This window comes from Dendronephthya gigantea, unplaced genomic scaffold (assembly GCF_004324835.1).
Source record: "Dendronephthya gigantea isolate DGI-Jeju-01 unplaced genomic scaffold, DenGig_1.0 000028F, whole genome shotgun sequence".
Lineage (NCBI taxonomy): Eukaryota > Metazoa > Cnidaria > Anthozoa > Malacalcyonacea > Nephtheidae > Dendronephthya > Dendronephthya gigantea.
The window spans coordinates 1,794,274-1,815,560 of record NW_021163038.1 but is presented as its reverse complement, the minus strand read 5'-3'; the positions used below and the strand labels follow the sequence as shown (position 1 = coordinate 1,815,560).

Below are 21,287 nucleotides of genomic sequence, written 5' to 3'. Positions count from 1 at the left end.
ATTCAGACATTTAATGCAACACATTAAATCATTTACAATATCTTTGGCCTGAAAGTTACAGACATTATTTACAAATTTAGTTGCAGTATTTACAATTACCGTTTTTGTCTCATAATTCTTCGGAAGAGTGCTTCTTTATCGCGGAGACTTGCAGTGACAACGTGCTCTTGGTTAGGGCCATGTTACTCTTGAAGTTTACCGTTGACCGTACATTAGCTCGCGTTCGCGGGCGGCAGTGTAGCATTTGCATCACGGCGTTCCGGAAACGTTTAAAGCGGAAAGCGTACACGAACGGGTTCAACGCGGATTGTACGGCTATGATTATGAACTGCAAATCTTGCAAATAACGCAGGGTCTCACAGCTACACGTGCTGCACCATTTCATAGTGTATATCACGACACACGCGGGAAAATAACACGCGAGAAATATCGATATGATTACCAGATAGGTTTTCGTTAACTTCACGTTCCACGGATTAGGGAGCGAATCGTTTTTTTGACTTTTAGTCGTTGGAATCATTCCCTTTGCGTCGTGGTGCGTTTTAGACTTAGATTCGTTACCATCGTGCGTTGCAGGCGAGGAACTTAACCTGGATTTGTGTTTTGGAACGACCGCGGGGGATAGCGGTTGTTTTGAGGGCGACCTATGATGACGATTTACCGTCTGCAACCCGACATTCGCCGACTGCGATTTTGTTTCACTCGACATCGTTGTTTTCTTTCTTCGCTGTATTGCAGAGTTTCTCAGCCTTTTGTTGAACGTCCTCAAGATTTTGGTGTACGTAAAAATACTCACGCCCAGAGTCCAGCCGACCGCATTTGTGCTGAAGATCAGAGCATAAGTCGTGTAGTTTGTGACGAGATAAATCGATGACAGGCCTATCGATGTCAACCAAAGTATAGTCCCCAGGAGAAGAAATCTTCGTACACTGAAGAACAGTCTGAACTTAAGCGGCGAAGTAATTGCAACATATCTCTCGATTCCGAGAAGACAGATGCTTAACACGGAAGAGGTACAAGATATGAAATAGGACATGTGAAGGAACTCCAATTCCACGTGCTCTACACGACCACCCGAGGCTTCTTTCACGTGGACATAAACCGACAATGGTTCGGTCAGGCAACCGACCACCAAGTCGGCGACGGCAAGACTCAGCACGAAATAGTTAAAAGGATTTCGGATGTTTCTGTTCGATGTCTTTAGAACTGCCAGGCAGACTAGGACGTTTCCAGGAATTGTAACCAGAGCCAATAGGCCGGAAAGGATTGCGGTAGCGTAGGACTCCGCCTGTGATTGCGAAGTCATGTTGGAATTGCACAAAGTATCCAACATAGCCGTAAATTGTTTTGTTTTCGAAAAAACTTGCTTTTCAAAGTGTGCAGTTTTAGCACAACGTTTTGGAAGAAGAAACCCAAGCACTTCTCGACAGTCACTTCCTTTTTGTTATAACTTCCTCTATTTAATTAAACGGAAGTCATTTCCTACCATTATCATAAGAAAAAAATGAAAGACCTGTTATTGACAGACTAATTTCCATTTCATTCAATTTCCATTGCCGACACAATGAACGCTTTACTTATCCAAATCCGGACGTTTGTTTCTTCCAAACTTCTGCTTCGTTATCTCTTTTGAGGAGGAATTACTCTGACGAGGAAGATATATCTCACAATCCTATATCCAAAATACAAACAAAAATGCTAAATGAGACAAATTAATGCAGTTTTTCAACATCCAAACGATATTTTGTTTACAGGATTCACCTGTCTTACGTTTTGAAATGAGGATGTTTTCAATATTATACGTAATAAGTAATAATTCTTCGAACGAGAACGAGAAAGAAACCATATGCATTATTTATTTATGGTTTCCAGTCGACTGCAGTAAAACATTTTTCGATCTTCTACAATTGATTGGAATCTGTTTCCTATGAAACGAAAACATCTAGTGTAACGATGAAAATGTATTATAATTTATATACATGTATATAGAAAATGCATTGAATATGTTTTTTGTAATCATATTATTGTATAGGCGGTCCACGTTTAGTTACACATTGGAAATTCTCCCGAATTACTTGTTTTTTAGCCTTTTTTAATTTGGGTGCAAAAAATGCTCTAAAATATGCCATTATATGATCTAGGCAGATGATTTTGAGTGTTCATATCATCTGTTTGTGACTAATAGATGTAAACTAAATGCTTTTATGGTAATTCATCCACATCCGCACACCAACTCTAGTTCATATTTAGTAATAGGCATAGAAATTAAGGTATGTGCACACGGTAACGTTTTCAAGCGCTTTCACATTCGTTTTTATGTCAAAACGGTTTCAAACACTGCCAAGTTACAATAGAAGTTCAGTAAAGCTAATTTAACATATTGAGCATATCTTTTCGCGTCTAAACAATAAAACATATATTGAACGTAGTACGGCAGTTCGGAATGTAAACAAAGCAAAGCACTTGTTTATATATTACAAACTCGACATAAACTTTCATGAAAAAGATGCGAGTTTTTGCAAATTCAAATGTGCACTTCACTAGGTAAACATTTTTAAATTGTTTGCTATTTCGCATGCAAATATAGTGAGAATCCGCTCTAATCCTTTTTCAATACTGACCGGAATTAAAGGTTATCTTTTTTGCAATTATGGCGAATGGCAGTGTGATGAATTTTTGCATGAGCTAAATGGCTTTTTTCTTTGATTTATTAATCGGCGTTTTATCATCGTTGATATTTAGTCTACATCATGAAGTCACGTATAAAAAACGTGGCGAAATCTTTCATGTCGATTAATGTTTACTGTAGTGATTGTTGATCTGGGTCCAGTTGAACGAAAGCTGGATAGCGCTATATCCACCGCCACCGGATCATGATCAACGTTTTTCAACCGTTTTAAAAACGCTTGAAAAGCAATCAAATTTCGGCTTTGTAACCAACAATTATTAAAGAGGATCCTTGATTTAGGAATACTAACGCCCGGCTGTATTCAAAAAGCTCACTCACACTCATACTCATCGAGTGTGACATATAAATTCCGTTAATGCTGATCAATGAGAAAGTTTTTTCTGAATAGATGGAAAGATATAAGGTAAATCACTAAAAATCAAGCTCCAATTCAGCTGGAAATACCACCATTACAACCGTCACAACGCATTGCCGTCACAACGTTATGAGAAGATTAAGATCTCCCACTCAATGAGTTTGAGTGTGAGTGAGCTTTCAGAATACAGGCGTATGTCTAAGATTTAATCAACCCAACAACGGCCAAAATAATAGAAGTTTTGCATTTCTAAAATATTTATCTTTGTCCTAATATTTCTTTACTTGTATGAAAAACAGTCCAAATTCTTCAGAATACTCACGAACAGTATTATATACAGTCTCAAGGAATTTATTTATTTGCTCAAAATATATCTATGGAACGAGTTTAAAGCTTTGGTCATGTTGAAGGAAGTCTACATATTTGCGTTGAAATTAGCGGCGATAACAAATCTCTTAAAATTTTCATAATTATCAGGTCGGTTGATAAAATTCGATCAAATTAATGCTGTTATATTGCAGAGGCTTCTAGTGCATGTTTTCTAGCACATATATTAATTGCTTTTACTATATATTGGACTGATAATGAAATTAATGGGAATCGAGGTGGCGCTGTTATCAGCTATATATTTTTAATGCCTTAAAGTGCGGTCGTTTTACCTTCGCTCAGAATCTCTCCTCTTTTGTAGTCTTTTCTTTATCAGAAGTCTTTATGATTAATCTAATATATGTTTTTTATTCCTTTTTAATTTTTGCACCCATGCAGATGTTTAGTGTGAAGTCTAACTAAAACGGACGGCTTTATTTCCAATTCATTTACACAAATTTTCCCCTCCACGTCTATTCGTGATTCTGAGTATTTCCTGTTTACAAAAGGACTTGATTAGCCGGCTGTGTTTTAGAAACTGCGCCGTTTATATCCGCTTCCCATGCACCTCACGAGAGTGTGATTACTTATCACTTTTCACTTTTTCAGCAAACATCTATGCGAGGGGGAAGTGAAGAAGAAAATAGAGTTGCTAAGCAATTTTCAGTTTAAATCTTGAACTTTAACCGCATGATTGCAAGGCCGTAGCGGCTGTATGCCATTTTAATCAATTCAGATATATATCTTATTATATAGTCACCTGCTATTATATAATACGAATATAAAAAGAGTTAAAGCTTATTGCTTTGTTTAAATCTGCTATTTAGGCGGTTTTTGTTAAATGATGCATGTACAAACCTGGGATTCGTTTCGACTTGTGAAGTAGTATGACTATCCAAAATATACAGTATTTCTTTACACCTTTTCGATATTCCAAAGAGTTTAGAAATTATTCTGTTATTATGGACAAATGTGTTTGTCTTGAAGAGCACATCAAACAAACTTCCTTATACAGTATAATTATATATATTCTGCAATGCGGTTAGGATCCCTTCTGCTTGTGGAGTAAAACCTCGATATCTTTAACGTCTGGATAGTCTTTATGAAGTCCAAAGAGCTTCGTTTGTTGCTAAACAAGATTTTATCTAGATTCAGGCTAGTTTGCGACAACGGCCATACGCGAATGTAACACAGCCAACTAAAATCCAACCAATGGCGATTTTCCTTCCGCTTCCGATAGTAACAAAATACAATTGAGACTTTGCAAGTAACCTTCACGCTTCCTTTCAGAACTTTTCAGTTCGTTTTGCACGGCGGCAACAACGGTCTTTCGGCAGCCGCTTCGTCCTATTTCTTGGCTTGCTGAGGTCTGGAATATACCGTAACGGCCACCCATAGGAGTCTAGTTTAAACAGCTTTAGGTAATAACATTCCGCGCGTTTTCAATTCATTTGTGCTAATAGATTGTTTTCCATAATTAATTATAGATGCAGTAAATCCAATCTTTTCCCTATCTTTTTCGATCCTATTCATCAAGTCATTTCGGCAAAATAAGAATTGAATTCGTTTGTACATTGTTCTGCTCAACGCCTGGCTTACAGGGTGTCAAAAACGAAAACATTTTGCACAAATCGATTGCGATAGAAATATTTCGCGTCAATTTAGTGTTTATTTTTGTTACGTATCGATTCATCCATTAGCATATAGATTAATGTTGCTATTTCGACTTTTTGTTTTTTTCTATTTATGTTCTATACGCGCATATAATTTGAATAAAATTATATATATACCGAAGGCAAAGTTCGATTATTTTTCTAAACACAGCGCTTTATTTTATACCTTTATTCCTTTAATTATTTACTGTAGAACTATCAGAGATTAATTTCAGCTTAGAATTTTGAAATTAGGAGTATGAATTGGCTTTGTGTAAATACACAATAATTCTATATAAGACATATATACATGCATATATATTTACAATTACCTTTTGTATGATTAACAAACTCAACGAAGCTAGATCCTCGCCTTCATATACGGGATAGTTTACGATTAAAGTTTGATTTTAATTTAGTAATCGTTTTGAAAACGCGACCTCAAAAATAGGATATTATCGCATATATGTGTTATTCATTAGTATATAATAAATGGCAGAGCAAGCTCTAAATATTAATAACCACTTTGCAGGATATTAATATTAAATTATTATCCCGTTGCGACACGGACACCATTTTGCATGTGCAAACAAAACAATACTATATGACGAAATTGACAGATGAAATTCACACCGCGTAGCATATCAATGTTCACAATATTAGACCTGTCTATTTTTTATCACACAGGCAGGAAAAATTATCAACGCGAGTTGATAATGTAACTATAAGCTACAATTTTTTTAGAAGGGGGTATTCATTTTGCCCGAACGTTGATTTAATTTCCTGAATGTTTCCATAGGATTGCTTTCTTGTGAAATTGAATTTAAAAGCCATACACTTTCAAGACGAAGAAAGACCGTATTTTTTAACTTTACTTACAACGAAAACATTCATCTATTTCTTCTATATTATATATATTGTTGGCTTTCAAAAATCCTAACTGCTGGTACGACGAAAAGCTAAATTTTTCTCAATATTTTATATTTTTTATTAACAGACGAGTTTAATTTCCTTCTCTATATCAGACTGTCAACTGATTCCTATCTTTTGTTTTCCTGGAATGATTAAGATTCTATGTTTGATTTTCAATTACAATACAACCAATTACATCGCCATGAAATTTCCGGTCTATTTGCTGATGTTTTTACACATAAGTTAGTCAAGATTGCTCTACTTAATAGCATGAAGACTGAAGTCTATACTTGACCAACCATTTTACTAGCATTATTTGTCGCAAAATTGAAGAGTAGCTATTTGGGATATCTCAACAATTTCGGCATTAATGAAGTGTGAAGTTACTATGTTGTTAAATATTTAGTTGTATCTTAAAGGAACTTCAATGTCTAAAAAGAGATAAGAACTAATTACTTTTGCGGAAATTCAAAAGCTCTTTTAGAATCAAAAAGGATTTCAAAACTTTTTCATGAAAATTTCTGCTAAATGACATAATTGTGAACATGCTTTGAATATCTTTCAATAAATTGTGAAATATTGAAAAGAACCACTTAGCTAATGTTACGTCCTGAATACTTTAAAATAGCTATGACGGAAATGATAACTTTTTGTGGCGCCAAGCGACTAAATATAAAGACAACGATCTCGTGCAGACTCAAGCGGCATTGACAGTTCGAAAATAGTTTGTCCGGCACAAAAGAGTCTCACAACTGAATATATAAAAATATGATGAAATATTTCGACTTAATATAGTTTGCTGTCCGCCATCTTGGCTAAAAAAACCTCATTAAATTAGGGCAAAAAATGAGAAAAATGTCAAAATCTCGTAAAATCTTAATAGTATTAGCACTTTCGTCAATACCCAGCAATTTCGTAGTAAATAAGACGCGAAATTTGTTCAAGAAAAATATTTCATTTTAAAAAGATTTAAAATTTACCCTGCTCAAAATGGCGGAATGTGCAACGTTTTGTTAAAAAGTGAAATAACTTTCCAACGGAGATCGATAAAGTCAATCTATAAAATAGACTCTTGTAATACACTGAATGTTTATTCATAATAAGACGAAGTCATTCTTATTTTTAATGTTTTTTCAACGACATAGACAAAATAGACGAAAAGTCATTTAAATTCGCCCATCCTCACTACACGAACGCACGTTGTTTACCACCTGCATGGCACGTGACGCGTGAGAGGAACGATCGTAATCGCTGCATGTCTTGAAAACGTTTTTACTCAAAGATGGAAAACAAAGTCAAAAGCAGGTGTATTCTACGTGGGCGATCATTTCATAGTTCATATTTATATATTTATGGCGTAAATAGACGTCTCCGGTGAAGTTGTGTGCGAAATCAAGGCTAGCATCTTCAAAAATTTATGTTATTGACCGATATATAACCTAGAAAGAATCGGCAGTTAAAATAGATCTGATCATCCGTCCTGAACGAACTTAATAGATTAAAATAAGAGATTGTAGTTCGAAATTGTTATACAATCCAAAATTGATATTTTTCTAGTCCTTAGCTGTGTAGGAATTTTATCTTTTGTACAGGTTCGTAAAGACATAGATACAATTTGTCTCTAGGGCCTACAGACAGTACAAATCCAGCTTTACAAATAATAAAATTAATAGAAAAAATTTCCTTTGTCTCAATCGAGATAGACAAATTTGTCCAAGAATTGATTACGAGAACTCACGGACTATTTTTATAAGAACGTTGTGTTGCACACAACTCCAGACTAAAAATTTCAAATTTCTGCCCGCAAAATATCACCGCCCGCCATATTTGCCCGAAAAGGGCCTGCGGAGGAGGTAGTTTGGAATGCGTGTTAAAATATTCATTTTCAAATAACTCGCATATAGCCGCTTAATATGCGCTTAAAACATATTTGTAATATTGTTGCTCTTATGAAAGGACCGATTATCCCTTTAGAGCTATACGAAGCAAGGTAATTGTGTTGGCGAAGTTGCTCCGGAGTATTTTAGAGTGCCCCTCGGCTAAGTGATTCCGCCTTTTTTTTGACAAACGAGCACTTTATCCGAATTCCAAATTTGTTCAAATTGTCGGCCATTAAAATTTTGCGGCACTTGAACGACTTGAAAGCTGCCATGCCATGGAGACAGAGTGACGGGTTGAGCCCCCGCTGATTAGAAGGTAGAAAGGAACGCGGGCTCGAACGGTGACGAAGTAGCAAAAATTCGATAAATAGCATGCATACTAGTCTTATAAAACACAAATATCCATCTATGCAAATGTAGCGTTGGGCTGCATATATCTGTGACACAAAATCACTGTTAGTTGTCTCGGCATTGAAATGCTATTTGCGGCATCTGTATTTATACAAATATTATAGCGTGTGCAGTATCTGTGTTTATGCAAATATTATAGCGTTTGCAATCTCCTCAACCACCATACAAAGTGCTAATATAGCTATAAATTATTCTATTGTTATAGTTGAATGCCTGAGCAATTCGCAAGACCCTCAGGTGCTAAAACGTTTGCTTTGAACTTTAAACTGACTTCTATGATCATAAAAGTTAAATATAAAGTAGATCACACGAGGTAACAAGGGTGCTTCTGTTAAATATCGAGCAACAAGCATTTAATTTAAACACAACAGTCAAAGTCCAGAATAAAAGGAAGCCAAACTTTATATGCAACTAGCTCAAAATTTAACATTCTGTTCATACTCTTATATACACTTTGACTATTATGCGTCACCTTGTGACGAGCGGTTCCAAAGTTTTTTGTCTATAAGTCCCCAGAGAAGGATGATCAACAAATATGATAATTACTGGTGCGTTCATACGCATGAGATCATATTTTCTCTCGTTTGAACAAGCGTTTCACGTGCGTTGCATGGACCCAGTAGATCACAAGAGAAGATGTTCATATATACTGATAAATACCTATGTTTCGTTTGCTGTAAATCTGTCATTGTTTTCCCTCGTATATTGTCTAAATCGTGTGAATTTCCTAGCCTTAATTCAGTCAAAATTATGGCTCTTCGAGGCAAGACTAGTGGGCAAGACCTTTACACCATTCGTCGACAACGGGAAGCGAGGTTTGTGGAGTATCGTGTATCGATCTGGTCGCGTGTTTAACAGTTTTGTTTGAATATTGGGGCGTTTATAAGGCTGTGTTAGGGCACTTAGTATTCGTATGCGGTTCTACTTAAAGCTATTACTAGTAACTGGTTTCTATAGAAGCCAGTAACTATGTTTGAGTATGAAAATTTGGCTCCGTTGACACAGCACTAAAACCGGCATGTATTGACGCTCGTGCTAATTATTATATATTATATAGCATTATTCAAAAACTTGCCACGGATAGAAAACCACGTTAATCTATTTAAAACGTGTATGAATAGAGTGGTCAGCTAAAAGGAACGTTTCCTAAACAAAAGTTGACCCAGTGCTGTGGAAGCGAAGCATTTTAGTGACAAGTAAATGCTTATAGCACGATTTGCACGATACTGCATGTCTTTCTGGATTACAGAAAGCCGCATGCGTTTGGCGTGGCTGTATTTGCTGCGTTCTTGTACACATTTTGTTTAACTCAAACGAAAACGTGTGTCAATAATGAAAATCGATCCGCTTCGAACCGCTAAGAGCGGCTTTTGCAATTATACGCGCGGTGGAGCTCAATATATTCATTCAAATATGGCGGCAATCTTTAATCTTTTGAGTCAAAAGTTTAACAAGTTTTGACAAGCTTCGGCATGCTTTAAAAGGTTGTTTACCGGAGGCAATTTTGCTGCGGCGTGCGACACAATTTGGGAAGCCGGAGGGTGTAAACATAGATGTGAATAAAGCTCGCTGGCGGGGAGGTTTCTGCAGGCGTCGCTTTGTCTGGAAACAGTTCAAATTACATTTATTCTTGCAGTCAAAATTAAAACAATACATTGCGCATTATTTGCTAGTGCTTTATGATGACTTCACTGCGTACAAATCTTCTGATTTGGGACTAAAATTTACGGTTAAATAGTTGGCGTGTTGTCAATGTGTGTGAACGATATAAACACTGTTTAAACCACTTAACTATAATGCCAAAATATACACTATAATTAAATGTCCTTCCCTAAGAAAAACTACATATTTCTGTACAATTGTTATTATTAGCTATAATCTAATTTCGCTAAAATTATAAAACACACCAAAAGCACACTAAAGTAAGAGGTTTTGTTATGTAATTAGTGATAGTAAGTCATATACCAGTTACATAGAATTCTTGAAATATTGACCTTTTATTTATAGAATGCATGTAGGAATGTTTTTGTTTATAGCTACCGGTATCGCACATGCATGTGGCATGTAACGGCGATTGATAAAGATTCTTAGATTCGTGAATTTTTTCACTACTCGGCCATTTAGCAATAATAATAGTTGGCGTTTCAAATTTTGAGTTTAGAATTCGGATATGGTGGGTGTTCCATGCAATTTCCAAAAAAGGCCACGTTTTAAAATTGGATGTATTTCTGCCAAGCGCAAGGCTGTGCGTCCCATGGTACACTGCAATATTTGATTGTTTTTTTGATCGTGTAAATGTAACATCGTCTTCAAATGTTAAAAATATATCTCGCAATCGCCTCTCTATTCACCGAATACGGTTTTGTGATGATATAATTGTAGAATCGTCTCCAAATGTCAAGATTTTATTTTGTAATCGCCTCTCTATTAACCGAACACGGTTTTGTGATGGTGTAATTATAAAATTGTCTCCAAATGTCAACAATTTATTTTGTAATCACCTCTCTATTCACAGTCAGAACACAGAAATGTGAAAGTAGAAATATATTTAGTCAATATAGGTTATAGTTAACGATCGTTTAAACCAATTAGTTTTTTGGGCGCGGGGACTTGAACCACGCGCATTGTTTGAATTCTCGCAGAACGAAATACGGGCAGCTACGAAACGGTGCCTACTCAAATGCTGCAGTCGTGGGGGTGCAGTGCAATTATCATCATTAGCTTTTCAAAAAATCGTCTGCTAATTTAATCACCGGAACTGTTTAAAAGAGATAAAAAATGTTTCACCTCTTAAATGAATGAAGTCGACGTTTCAATCATTGTATGAATAAGCTAGATAACTGTTGACCTCTTTCTTTTCCATTCTAGCTTTAGGTTAAATATTTTCTGTGAGAATTGAACAATTAAACCAAACTCTTCCTATGCCGTACGATAAAACTGTCAAATAAAAAAGATAAATCTAAGATTTGGACGGCCGATAAGAAGGTAATCTGACCGATTGCGTGTATGAAAGACAGCCTAGTTATGCATATACATTGTTGACAATGTTTCCAAGTTATTAAGTAAACATCAAAGGTAATAATTACTTGCAACAAGTACTTCACATTTCTCTTTAACGCTTTAAAAAATTTACGACCATTCTTAATAACCTGGACACTTGTCATCTTTGATCCTAAATTTAGGCAAACCTCAGAACGGACCTTTCCACTTCAGAACCACTGAAAGAGCCGTTTTGTATTCTTACGATATTTAAATTAAAGATGAAATTTGGAGAGCACAATTATTATATCGGACCAGATAATTACAGCATTCATATATCAAATGTTTATTGTATTGGTTTTAATTCTCGTTCGCTGACCACTGTGTGATGCGTATAGTGATGCTTGTACGAGTAATGTTTAAGGATTTATAGCGTACTGCCGTAGATAATTCTCCACCGATTGTGCAACGCTAAACGGAAAAGTGCTTCGATGGTATAAACATAAAATTTCTGACAATCAAGGCAGATTTGATAAGGTAATATATCTTTAATTCGTTTGCTAGTGATTTGTAGATGAAACATCCGTTGTACTATATGTATATTTATACATGGCCGGACCAAAACAGCCGGCATTTTAGGAAAGTTTAGGTATAGTTTAGTCGTAACCAGTAATTTTGAACAATGCGGAATAGCTTCACTTGCAGTCTTGTGATTTTCTGTGTTCATTGTATGCAAATCAGTCTCTGAAACGTACAAGCTCTACTCTAAACTGGAGAGGCATAAAAAAGTGATGTGAAACCGGGTTAGTTAAATATGAACGCGTATAGTCAACGACTAAATTATGGAGTTCGATATGGGTATAGACAGATAATAAGCTATTTCTTAACAAACTAAAGTTTCAAACGCGAAGATCGCCTGAGAAGTATTTATAATTCATAATCAGGATTGATTTTTCATCAGATGTGGTATAACAACTTCCCACATATAAACTAACTTACCTGAGCAAGACCCTCCCAGTACCCACCCTCATTTGGAAAAAATAACTAGACGTGTTACATTATCTGTTGTTTGACGGCGGCTCATGTCCCGAATGCATTAATGATAAAGTCAAGCGTTTCAGCTGACCGTCTTTGTTACTTGATAATGCATTTGGCGCTGACACATCTTCTGACAAACCATTCGAGAGTTTTCCGTTCAAGTAGAATCTTGACTTGCCTCGGATGTAACTTCTTCAGGCGGGGAAGTAAAATAAATTCCGATTCCGCTTTTATCTAGAACAATCGTTTTTACTCAATTTGTCCCTATGTAATTACCAAAGTTTCCATTTTTTTTCAAATCAGAATCTATGATATTCAGAAGTTTCCTTATCGTTCAGTCACAGCTAAACAAACAGTGAGGCTTGTAAACGAACCCAGCTGTGTTCATATCCCATGCAGGCAGGAATTTATTCAATCCCAGACAGTAAATGTAATTCATTTGATGTAAACTTTAGAATCGACGATCGATAAGACGTGAACTGAATACACGTGCAAGAGAGGACAAGACGTGTAGCAGTTCCTTTCTCGTGTGGCGTTTGAAGAATCGTTTTGTGTTGCAGACGAGAGGAGAGAAAACGATTACAGTAAATGATACGAACTGTAGGAGTAGTAATTCAAAACGTGCCGGCCCTGGAAGCAAATTAACTGACATCCTTTCAGCCTTTTCTCGAAGTGTTGAAATCGAGATCAACAGAACCTTGTGTATAATTATATCCAGTAATTCTGTGCGAGCCAACATGTCGAGTTTAAATATTCAGTGTGGTCCAGTCAGCTCTACATCCACCCTGTCCTACGTAACGGCTTCAATTTCCGCTGCTCTTTGTCTGATAACGATTCCTGGTAATCTTATGATCATCGTCGCCGTGTACCTTGATCCCTATCGACGTCTGCGCACGCCTTTCAACATAGTTGTTGCCAATCTGGCTTTTGCTGATCTCTTGGTTGGTTGCATAACTGAACCGCTCTCGGTGTATTTACACATTAAGGAGGGCCTGAGGCGAGACTTGGCGTTCGACGAAATACGAGTGCTACATCTTTCATACTTTATTTCTTGCACCGCATCGGTCTTAAGCATATCGTTGCTGGCTATTGAGCGTTACATTTCCATATCGTACAGTTTTAAGTATCGACTTTACTTCAAGAAAAGGCGTTTTGTTCTGGTATCTCTAGTGGTTTGGCTGGTCGCCATAGGTTTGTCAACAGTTTACATTCTCACGAGTTTTCTGTTTTATTCTTTCGTCTTCATCAACATTGCGGTGTTTTGGACTTTGGGCGTTACCACGTTCTGCTATGTTAAAATTCTACGAAAGTTGAAGGAAGCTCAGAAAACCAACGTAGAGCCGGATACAGTTATCGGAAATACAAACGCATTGAGCCATGCCTGCCCTGTAAACAAGGCCTATGTTGTGAGATTGAGGAAATGTGCCGCTGTTGGTTTCGGGGAGAATGTCAAGGGTATTGACAATAACGGTTGTAACGAGGCGAGTAGAGTTGAATCCATCGACGAAAATGTTGACGAAAAGGATTCTGGATTCTCTCAAGCTAAACCGACTCCCAGTACAAGCTCTGACATGGAGGAGAATGCGATAAATGCCCACGAAAGCGTTGCTGGTTCTTCGATGAACAGCGAGAAATGCATCGAGAATAGCGAGCCTTGTGATACCAGTAGAGAACTTCCCCGAGAAAACGATTCGGATTGCGCTCAATCTGACCCCAGTTCAAACACTAAGTCTCACGTGATCGTACAAACCAATCAAAATGCGGCCTGCCCTCAAATGGCTGAACAAAATTGTGTCAATACAGACGCCATCCAAGCGAACGTAGCGACATACAACGAATATACAAGCAACAAATACAACATCTTGGTAACAAAGACATACATCATGATTTCGCTGGTGTTTTTGGCCTGTTATATCCCAGCCTTGTTGATAATCTACACGATGAACTGGTGCGATACTTGCAGTTGCTCGGCGATACACATCATGAGGGACTTGCAGTTTATGATTGTCATATTCAATTCGTCCATAAATCCTTTCCTTTACTCCATTCGTTTCGCGCATTTCCGTCGGGCTATATTCAAGATACTTCAAGATATTAGTAATGAGATATTCTACTGAGCAACTGTAGTGAAGTATAAGTCATCAAATACACGATGGTTAGTATAGAACTATAAAAAGTTTCCAACTTCCCAGAGTCCCCTAATTTTATTGAATTCCAATATAACCAACCTCCCACTGCCCCTTTACGCCCCCCCCCACCCCTATCACCCATAGACGAAAGATTTATCGGTAACTTTCTAGGGTATTAACTATTGTAATATTAAAGAGTGATAAGGTTATAATGAACTAGTCATTCGTGATGCTTCGGTTTGTCCTTGTATCTTGAAGCAGGAAATTTTCAGCCTTTTAAACCCGAAGTAGGTTGATACCCATTTTTGCGCAGTGAATATATTTACGAATTGGGGCTTTGGCTGGACAAACTTTTTTATCTTAATGTACACTATTCATATTAGCTAAATTGATTAACACTGATGAACAAGTCGAAGAGCATTTTATACTTTTCTTTCAATAATTTTTTCAGCAGAGAACGCCTCTAAACATCTAAGAGCTGAATGATAAACATTGAATAGATGTACATGTTAATACCGATAAAATAAACGCTTTCTGCAAATTTTATATTAGTATTATTTTTATAAGGTTCTAAACCACGTGTAAATAAAGGTAAAAAGACAAATTTTGTTTATAATAAATGTAACATGAATTTCTTCCTGCTCTCAGGGAAATAAATCAGTACCGGCTAGATTGCCTTCAGACGAATTTCAGTTCGCGCGGTATAGGCGCCGTACTTGCCATGCGCAAAACCTTATGCAAATTAGCTGAAAATATATTAATTCTCATTTGCAAAAACTTATAAGCTTAAACCAGGGCTTATTCTTTCGATATGCATTTAAATGCAGCAGTGCACGCTTTGCTAAGGGAAGTCTCAAGTAGGACTCCATATTTATCTCCACCTCCGATGAGATATTGACCGCACTATTATAAAAACAATAATTTCACTGGTATATTATTGAATTATTCAGTATATTTTACTATAATTTTCCACAGCTTTCAAGAAATAAATAGGGTGTCTCCCACCCTAAATAACTAAAAAAGAACGGAAATCACTGTTAGCTATATACATGAATTATACAATCAACAACGATACAATATATGATCACTAATTGAACATTCATGGTCTATATTAAATTGGTATGTATTAAAATTTATGTCCGAGGTGTTTCGTCTCGTCTTTGTTTCTCGTAAGCTTGAAGAGCTCTCTTGGGAGGAATGAGAGAGTCATTTACTCCGACTCTACGTTTTCGTTTCTGAAACGCCTTAAACCCATCATCATTGTCATTTCTCTGATCTTGTCCGTGAAAATTCTGTCTTTTTGGAACTTTCTGAGCGTTTTTACTTCGCCTAAATTTAGCTTTTTCTCCCTTTGTATCGTCCTTGCGTTCGGTCAGTTTCACATGCCTTTCCAAAATCGCCAATTTCTCGTCTTCTTTGGCTTTGAACGGATTAAAAAACACCGAAGCTGAATGGTCATCCATTTTGACAGAGGCAAACTCGCTTCGCTTTGCCTGTGGGTTCTCGTTTAGTATATCCGGTAAAGGTAATTTTTCTTGCACGACGTCTATCTTTGTATCATTTCCTTGCTCTTCACCGTCTGTCTCTTCACTCTCCGAAGAGCTTTCACTTGAATTTCCATCGCTATTCTCGCTGCTATAATCAGCTAGTGCATTGAGAGCCGCCATATTTGTTTACTTCCTCTGCGTTACTTCATGTAGCACACAACAGCAGGAACAGCCAGATCAACAATTCTTCTCTACAATAATCTGCCGTTTGCCGAAAAATTCCAAGTATTTTATTTGTCGCTCGACTGGTGCTCATGTTTATGTCTGCAGTCTGCGTTTTTTAACCAAAACATTGGAAAGTAATTCTCTGTATAGTTTTCACTGCAATGTGTTCATCTATTTCATATATATCTGTAATTCAAAATACTGATTATTTTGTTATATTATATTAGGCCAATTGATTATAAATATCAACTAAATCCAATATCGATCAAAGAGTACATGCCCGTTCGCAAATTTTGACTAGGCAAATTTCCATACAATCTGACACAAGCACGATTCTTACTCCATATTATACAATCGCACTTTTCAAGACCGTACTATGTAAACAAACTGTCTGTTTACGTCTTGAACTTCTACTTTTCAAAATACGATGTGCTGTCTGAATATCTAACAGTAACACTATTTAGGTTTGTTACGCTTCTGAGTAGCTGAACTATCGAGTTTGTTTAGAAAAAAAAAATTGGAAATCTAGAGTCTAGTAGAGAGCCCTCTAATTTTTATAAGCAGACTAATTTGACTTCCACTTTTAATACAACTTCGACTTTTTTACCTTCGTTGAAAAGCTAGTCCTAATGAAAGTTTACTATTAAAGGGAAACCCCACAAGCTACAAGTGTATAATATATCATATAAAGCGAGGATAATTCTGGAAATAATATGCATATATGCATAACCAATGTTTCTATCAATGACATGTAAAACTGAATCGATCCAAAAAATATTCTCTAGGAACTGCTGCTTTATTATTTGCTTGCTTTACATTTTTCTTGCCCATAACCTTTTCTCTTTGTCGTAATTTATTTTACAAGGCATAAATTTATCGATTAGAACACAATTTATGCATTCAAAGTACACTTAGTACTCCCACTCCTTATAAAAAAGTCTCCTCTAAATCTTCAGGTTATCTCAAGCTATGGAATTCCACTATGCATTTGCAATCCTAAGAGCCCAAACATTATGCTAAAATTATGAAACATAGTAAAACAGATGTTTACCTGTGAATAGTGACTAATATTTAGTGCTATAGACTATAGTAGGTGGATAACAGATTATATTTATATACTAAATGCATGCTTGCACATGGCACCCTATCGCGAACGTTTCAATGCAACCTCCTTGACCCGAATATTCTGAGGGCTTCCTTATTGTGCTGTGTATTAGCCATTTACTGTCAACCAGCGAGGCTATGCGTGGACAATTTTGGGAGAAATAACAATTTTAAATGTATTTGTGGCTGGGGTTTGTGGGCTTCGTGGACTCTCCGTTTGAAAATCTGAATTGAAGGTACGAGAAATATCAACTTTCTTCTTGTATATCTTCCGCATTTGTTGCGAATAGGATATAGGATTATAGAATATAAATACCGAACAATTTAGAAATATTTGCTTCATTTGCTTGCACGAATCAGTGTTACTAACGTTATAATTGACAAACTTTTCCGGGTATCAGTATTGCTTTTGCGACTTACAGGATCAGCCGTGAGTAAAAAAGGTTATGAGAGATTCCTCAATGGGCATAGCTGGTGTAGCAAGCGATCATTGATGTCTATTTCAATCAGCGGTCTATAAACATCAGTCTAGCTAAGATTGACTTTACATACGCAAATACTATATTTTCCTTGCTATTATGAAACTGTGCTGTAGTCTGACAATCAGCTAGTTATTCGCAAATAGAAACAGGGGCTATGGCTGTTCGATATATGTTAGAAAATACTGCTCGGTGTTGTGAAATTTATGTAAGCTTCCCTGTTTGTGATTAATACGATTAATTTGCATACGATGTAAACAAAGACAGTGATCCGGCTTGACACTGCAGACCATTTTATTTAATTGGTACATATCGGTCGTAAACATTGAGTACTTGACAGAATAAAACTCAGGACATATTCTGATAAAATCTGGTCGTTCAAAAGCCGGCTAAAGCTCTATTTGTAAATCGTTTTCAATCTCGTGTGACAATAGGAGTTGAGAGTAAATATAAAGCGCCGTATGAAGTTCCGGCCAAAACTATCGTGTCGAAACCTACGCAGGTTTATGTATATGCACTTAAAACTCTATTGGGGAATATATTTGAATAATGGAGTAAGACTCGGAGATTTCGATTTTTTAATTATGCTTTTATCGAATCAATTATTTTATTCCGGCGAAATGACCAATTGATGAAGTTTGCGCCATATTTTCAGATATTATCTATATATTGTATTATATCAATCAATTGATTACAGCGTGGGGGTGGGGGGGGGGGTGAGAGCCGTATTCATCGATATCACTTCAATAGAACGAGATACAATCGTGTTCAGTACACAACTCATAGTCTTTTAAAGACTATCACTCTTCTCAAAATCCCACTCGTAATTAAATCCAGTTATTGAAACGAAAAATGTTTAAAAGAACTTAGGATTCCAAAGAAGGTATTGCTTCGTCTCTTAAGGTGGATAAATCTACGTTAGTCACATTTGCTTCTTTTCTGTATATTTCAGACAGTTATTGAGTGATATTATTTCGCTCAAAGAGTGGTGAACCCCAACATAATTAGATTAATTAGACACTTATACCAGAGTGGGGAAGTTTTCAAAATAGGTAGTTTTAACTTAATTTACCATAAAACTTTGCTATTCCAACCAGTATTAATTCCTCCTACTTATCTACTTAGCTATGGCAGATACAGCGAAAGCACTTCTTTCTGTTTCTTTGGCACTTATCGGTGTTCTAATAACGATAATCTTGTTCTTCATCTACGCCATTTTGTTTCGAATGAAGCGACAGTCAGTGTACCACGTTAGTTACTACGATGATACTTCCCATTCTGGCACCACTGAACATCAAGCGATCACCATCAAAAAAGCTGGACATGCCAAAACAACGATGGTGGAACAAGCTGCGGCCGATGATGATGATGATGATGGTAAAGATACTGATAGTCTTACTCGTAATCTTTCCTTCAGTAAATTCGAGAAACCAGAGAAGTTCGATAAAGCTGCACATCATGAAAGTATGGAGGGCTCTGACATAAAAAAAGAGACTGCGGAAACCCTGAACCAATCAGAGAACGTTGAGCAAGTACAGATGGCAGATGATACCAGTGATAGCGTGGATAAAGAAAGCCTCAGACGGGGTTTAACGTTTACTAACTTCGAGGGTCTGATCGAATATGCAAGCACCTTCGGACAATCGGAGGTCCCAGCGCGTCCTGTAATGGACGAGCCACCGGACAGTCCTGGGGATACTGATACTGGGGATTATGAGAGTGTAACCATTCAGAAACCTGGAAGTTCTGATTACCCTGGTGGCACAAGGGATCGAGAAATCTCTATGAGACCTTGGAAAACACGGAAAACTAAAGAAAAACCTGAAATCGTGGGACAACCTGGAATCGTGGAACAACCTGGAATCGTGGAACAACCTGGAATCGTGGAACAACCCGAAATCATGGGACAACCCGAAATCGTGGAACAACCTGAAATCGTGGAAAAACCGGAAATCGTGGAACAACCCGAAATCGTGGAAAAACCCGAAATCTTGGAACAACCTGTGATCGTGGAACAATCCGAAATCGCAGAACAACCACCACAGATGACTGAAGTCCCAGATGTTGCAACGGATGAAGACAGCCAGATCCGAGGCTTATCCTTCAGCAACTTCGACAAACTGATCGAATATGCAAGTGCCATTGACCACTCGAAGCTACCCGAGCAACCGATAATCCCGGAACACCCAGCGAGTCCATCAAACGCAGACACCCCGGACTTAACCATGGAAGTGCCAGTCGGAAATGATCGTGAACAATCGGAAACTAGCGAATACTCGGAAATTCACCTTGTTCAGGGAGAGAAAGTGGAAAATACATTAGTCGTGCACACTTCGGATAACACCGAACATATATACAGTATTCCATTTCGGGGAAGTAGTCATCCACAAAGAGAAATTGTTACGGACTCTGCGAATATCACGAGGTCCCAAGAAGAATCTACGAAGCTAGATCTAGACTATTATCAAAACGAGACAAAATCCGATCGATCTTCGGATACTGACGAAACGGCGGTGGGTCTTCGCTCCGTAAAAATGAACAAGACCTATCTACCCGCTGTTAAACCCGATACCGCTAGCTATCAAACGCCCTCCAGAGACGAGAAAATAAAGAGATACTCAAATACAAGCGATACGGCCGATAGTCTGGGTATAATTTCATTTGGCAGTCCTCAGCAACTGGTCGAGAAACAGGTGACATTCTCCGAGAATGATTCCACCTACATCGTTGAAACCAAAGGGAAGACAGTTCAGACGTTGGAGTGTGATGAAACATCGAATTTTGAATTCGTTAAAATCGTTAAGCAGCAACAAAAGAAGAAACATTCATAAGTATTTATAGTAAATTTGATGTATTGAGGTTAGTTATAACAGACGGCCCTGCTGTCATGCTTCGTTGTCAAGGTAACCGGACGAAGGCGTGTTTCCGTTTGTATCAAAATTTACCTTTCAATAGGAAATTTGTATCATTATTATTCATGTGAATATATTCAATTTTGTATTTATATATAGTTAGCTACAGTTATTCAGTTATTAGAGTTGCAGTGACTCTAAGACTGTATGAAATTTAACTTCGTTCGTTTGTCACAGGGAAGGGATCTGGAGTCAATGTCTTTAGCAATGAAATATATAATGTTGTATAAAGTATTTCGAATTACGTATGCGTCTTGTCATTTTAAGGGGAGGGGGAGAATTTCTTGTCGTTAAGCCAAAAAGAGCAGACACTATTGGTACCTGACCTCCTCCGCAGGCATCTCCAACGTATTGAAAATATGCATATTTGGCTTTTTTCCTCGCCTTCCATGACCATGACACAGCTAACCCATGCCTAATAACCTAATATAATTTAATACATAAGAGATGCCTGCGGAGGAGGCTAATTGGTACCATGCAGCCCTTCAACCCACGGTAGCAGGGACCGCGGAGCGTTTTTTGTATTGCTAGGGCTCGTGCGAGCGGCGTCGCTGCGAGCCTGCTAGGGTGCCGGGGGATGCCGCCGGGAAGATTTTGAGATCTGAAATGCCTCTGAAATGGCTGCAAACAGTAGATGATGTAGAAATGCCGGAAATAGTAGGTACTTTT

The 21,287-nt window shown here is 37.3% G+C and overlaps 4 protein-coding genes across 4 annotated transcripts; 2 read left to right on the top strand and 2 right to left on the bottom strand.

Annotated features, from left to right (window-relative positions):
• Window positions 1-109: 109 nt before the first annotated feature.
• LOC114523806 (octopamine receptor-like) lies at window positions 110-1,333 on the bottom strand. The gene has a single exon (XM_028544839.1). It carries the CDS (start codon window positions 1,331-1,333, stop codon window positions 110-112), a length of 1,224 nt encoding a protein of 407 aa, XP_028400640.1.
• Window positions 1,334-11,006: 9,673 nt separating this feature from the next.
• Window positions 11,007-14,493, top strand: LOC114523706 (G-protein coupled receptor 84-like). The gene is made up of 2 exons (XM_028544716.1): window positions 11,007-11,781; window positions 12,738-14,493. Exon 2 carries the CDS (start codon window positions 13,020-13,022, stop codon window positions 14,397-14,399), a length of 1,380 nt encoding a protein of 459 aa, XP_028400517.1. The 5' UTR covers window positions 11,007-11,781; window positions 12,738-13,019; the 3' UTR covers window positions 14,400-14,493.
• Window positions 14,494-15,386: 893 nt separating this feature from the next.
• On the bottom strand, window positions 15,387-16,184 carry LOC114523753. Its single transcript, XM_028544783.1, has one exon. It carries the CDS (start codon window positions 16,076-16,078, stop codon window positions 15,545-15,547), a length of 534 nt encoding a protein of 177 aa, XP_028400584.1. The 5' UTR covers window positions 16,079-16,184; the 3' UTR covers window positions 15,387-15,544.
• Window positions 16,185-17,345: 1,161 nt separating this feature from the next.
• On the top strand, window positions 17,346-20,834 carry LOC114523695 (serine-aspartate repeat-containing protein I-like). The gene is made up of 2 exons (XM_028544703.1): window positions 17,346-17,463; window positions 18,832-20,834. Exon 2 carries the CDS (start codon window positions 18,834-18,836, stop codon window positions 20,535-20,537), a length of 1,704 nt encoding a protein of 567 aa, XP_028400504.1. The 5' UTR covers window positions 17,346-17,463; window positions 18,832-18,833; the 3' UTR covers window positions 20,538-20,834.
• The last annotated feature ends 453 nt before the right edge of the window (window positions 20,835-21,287 follow it).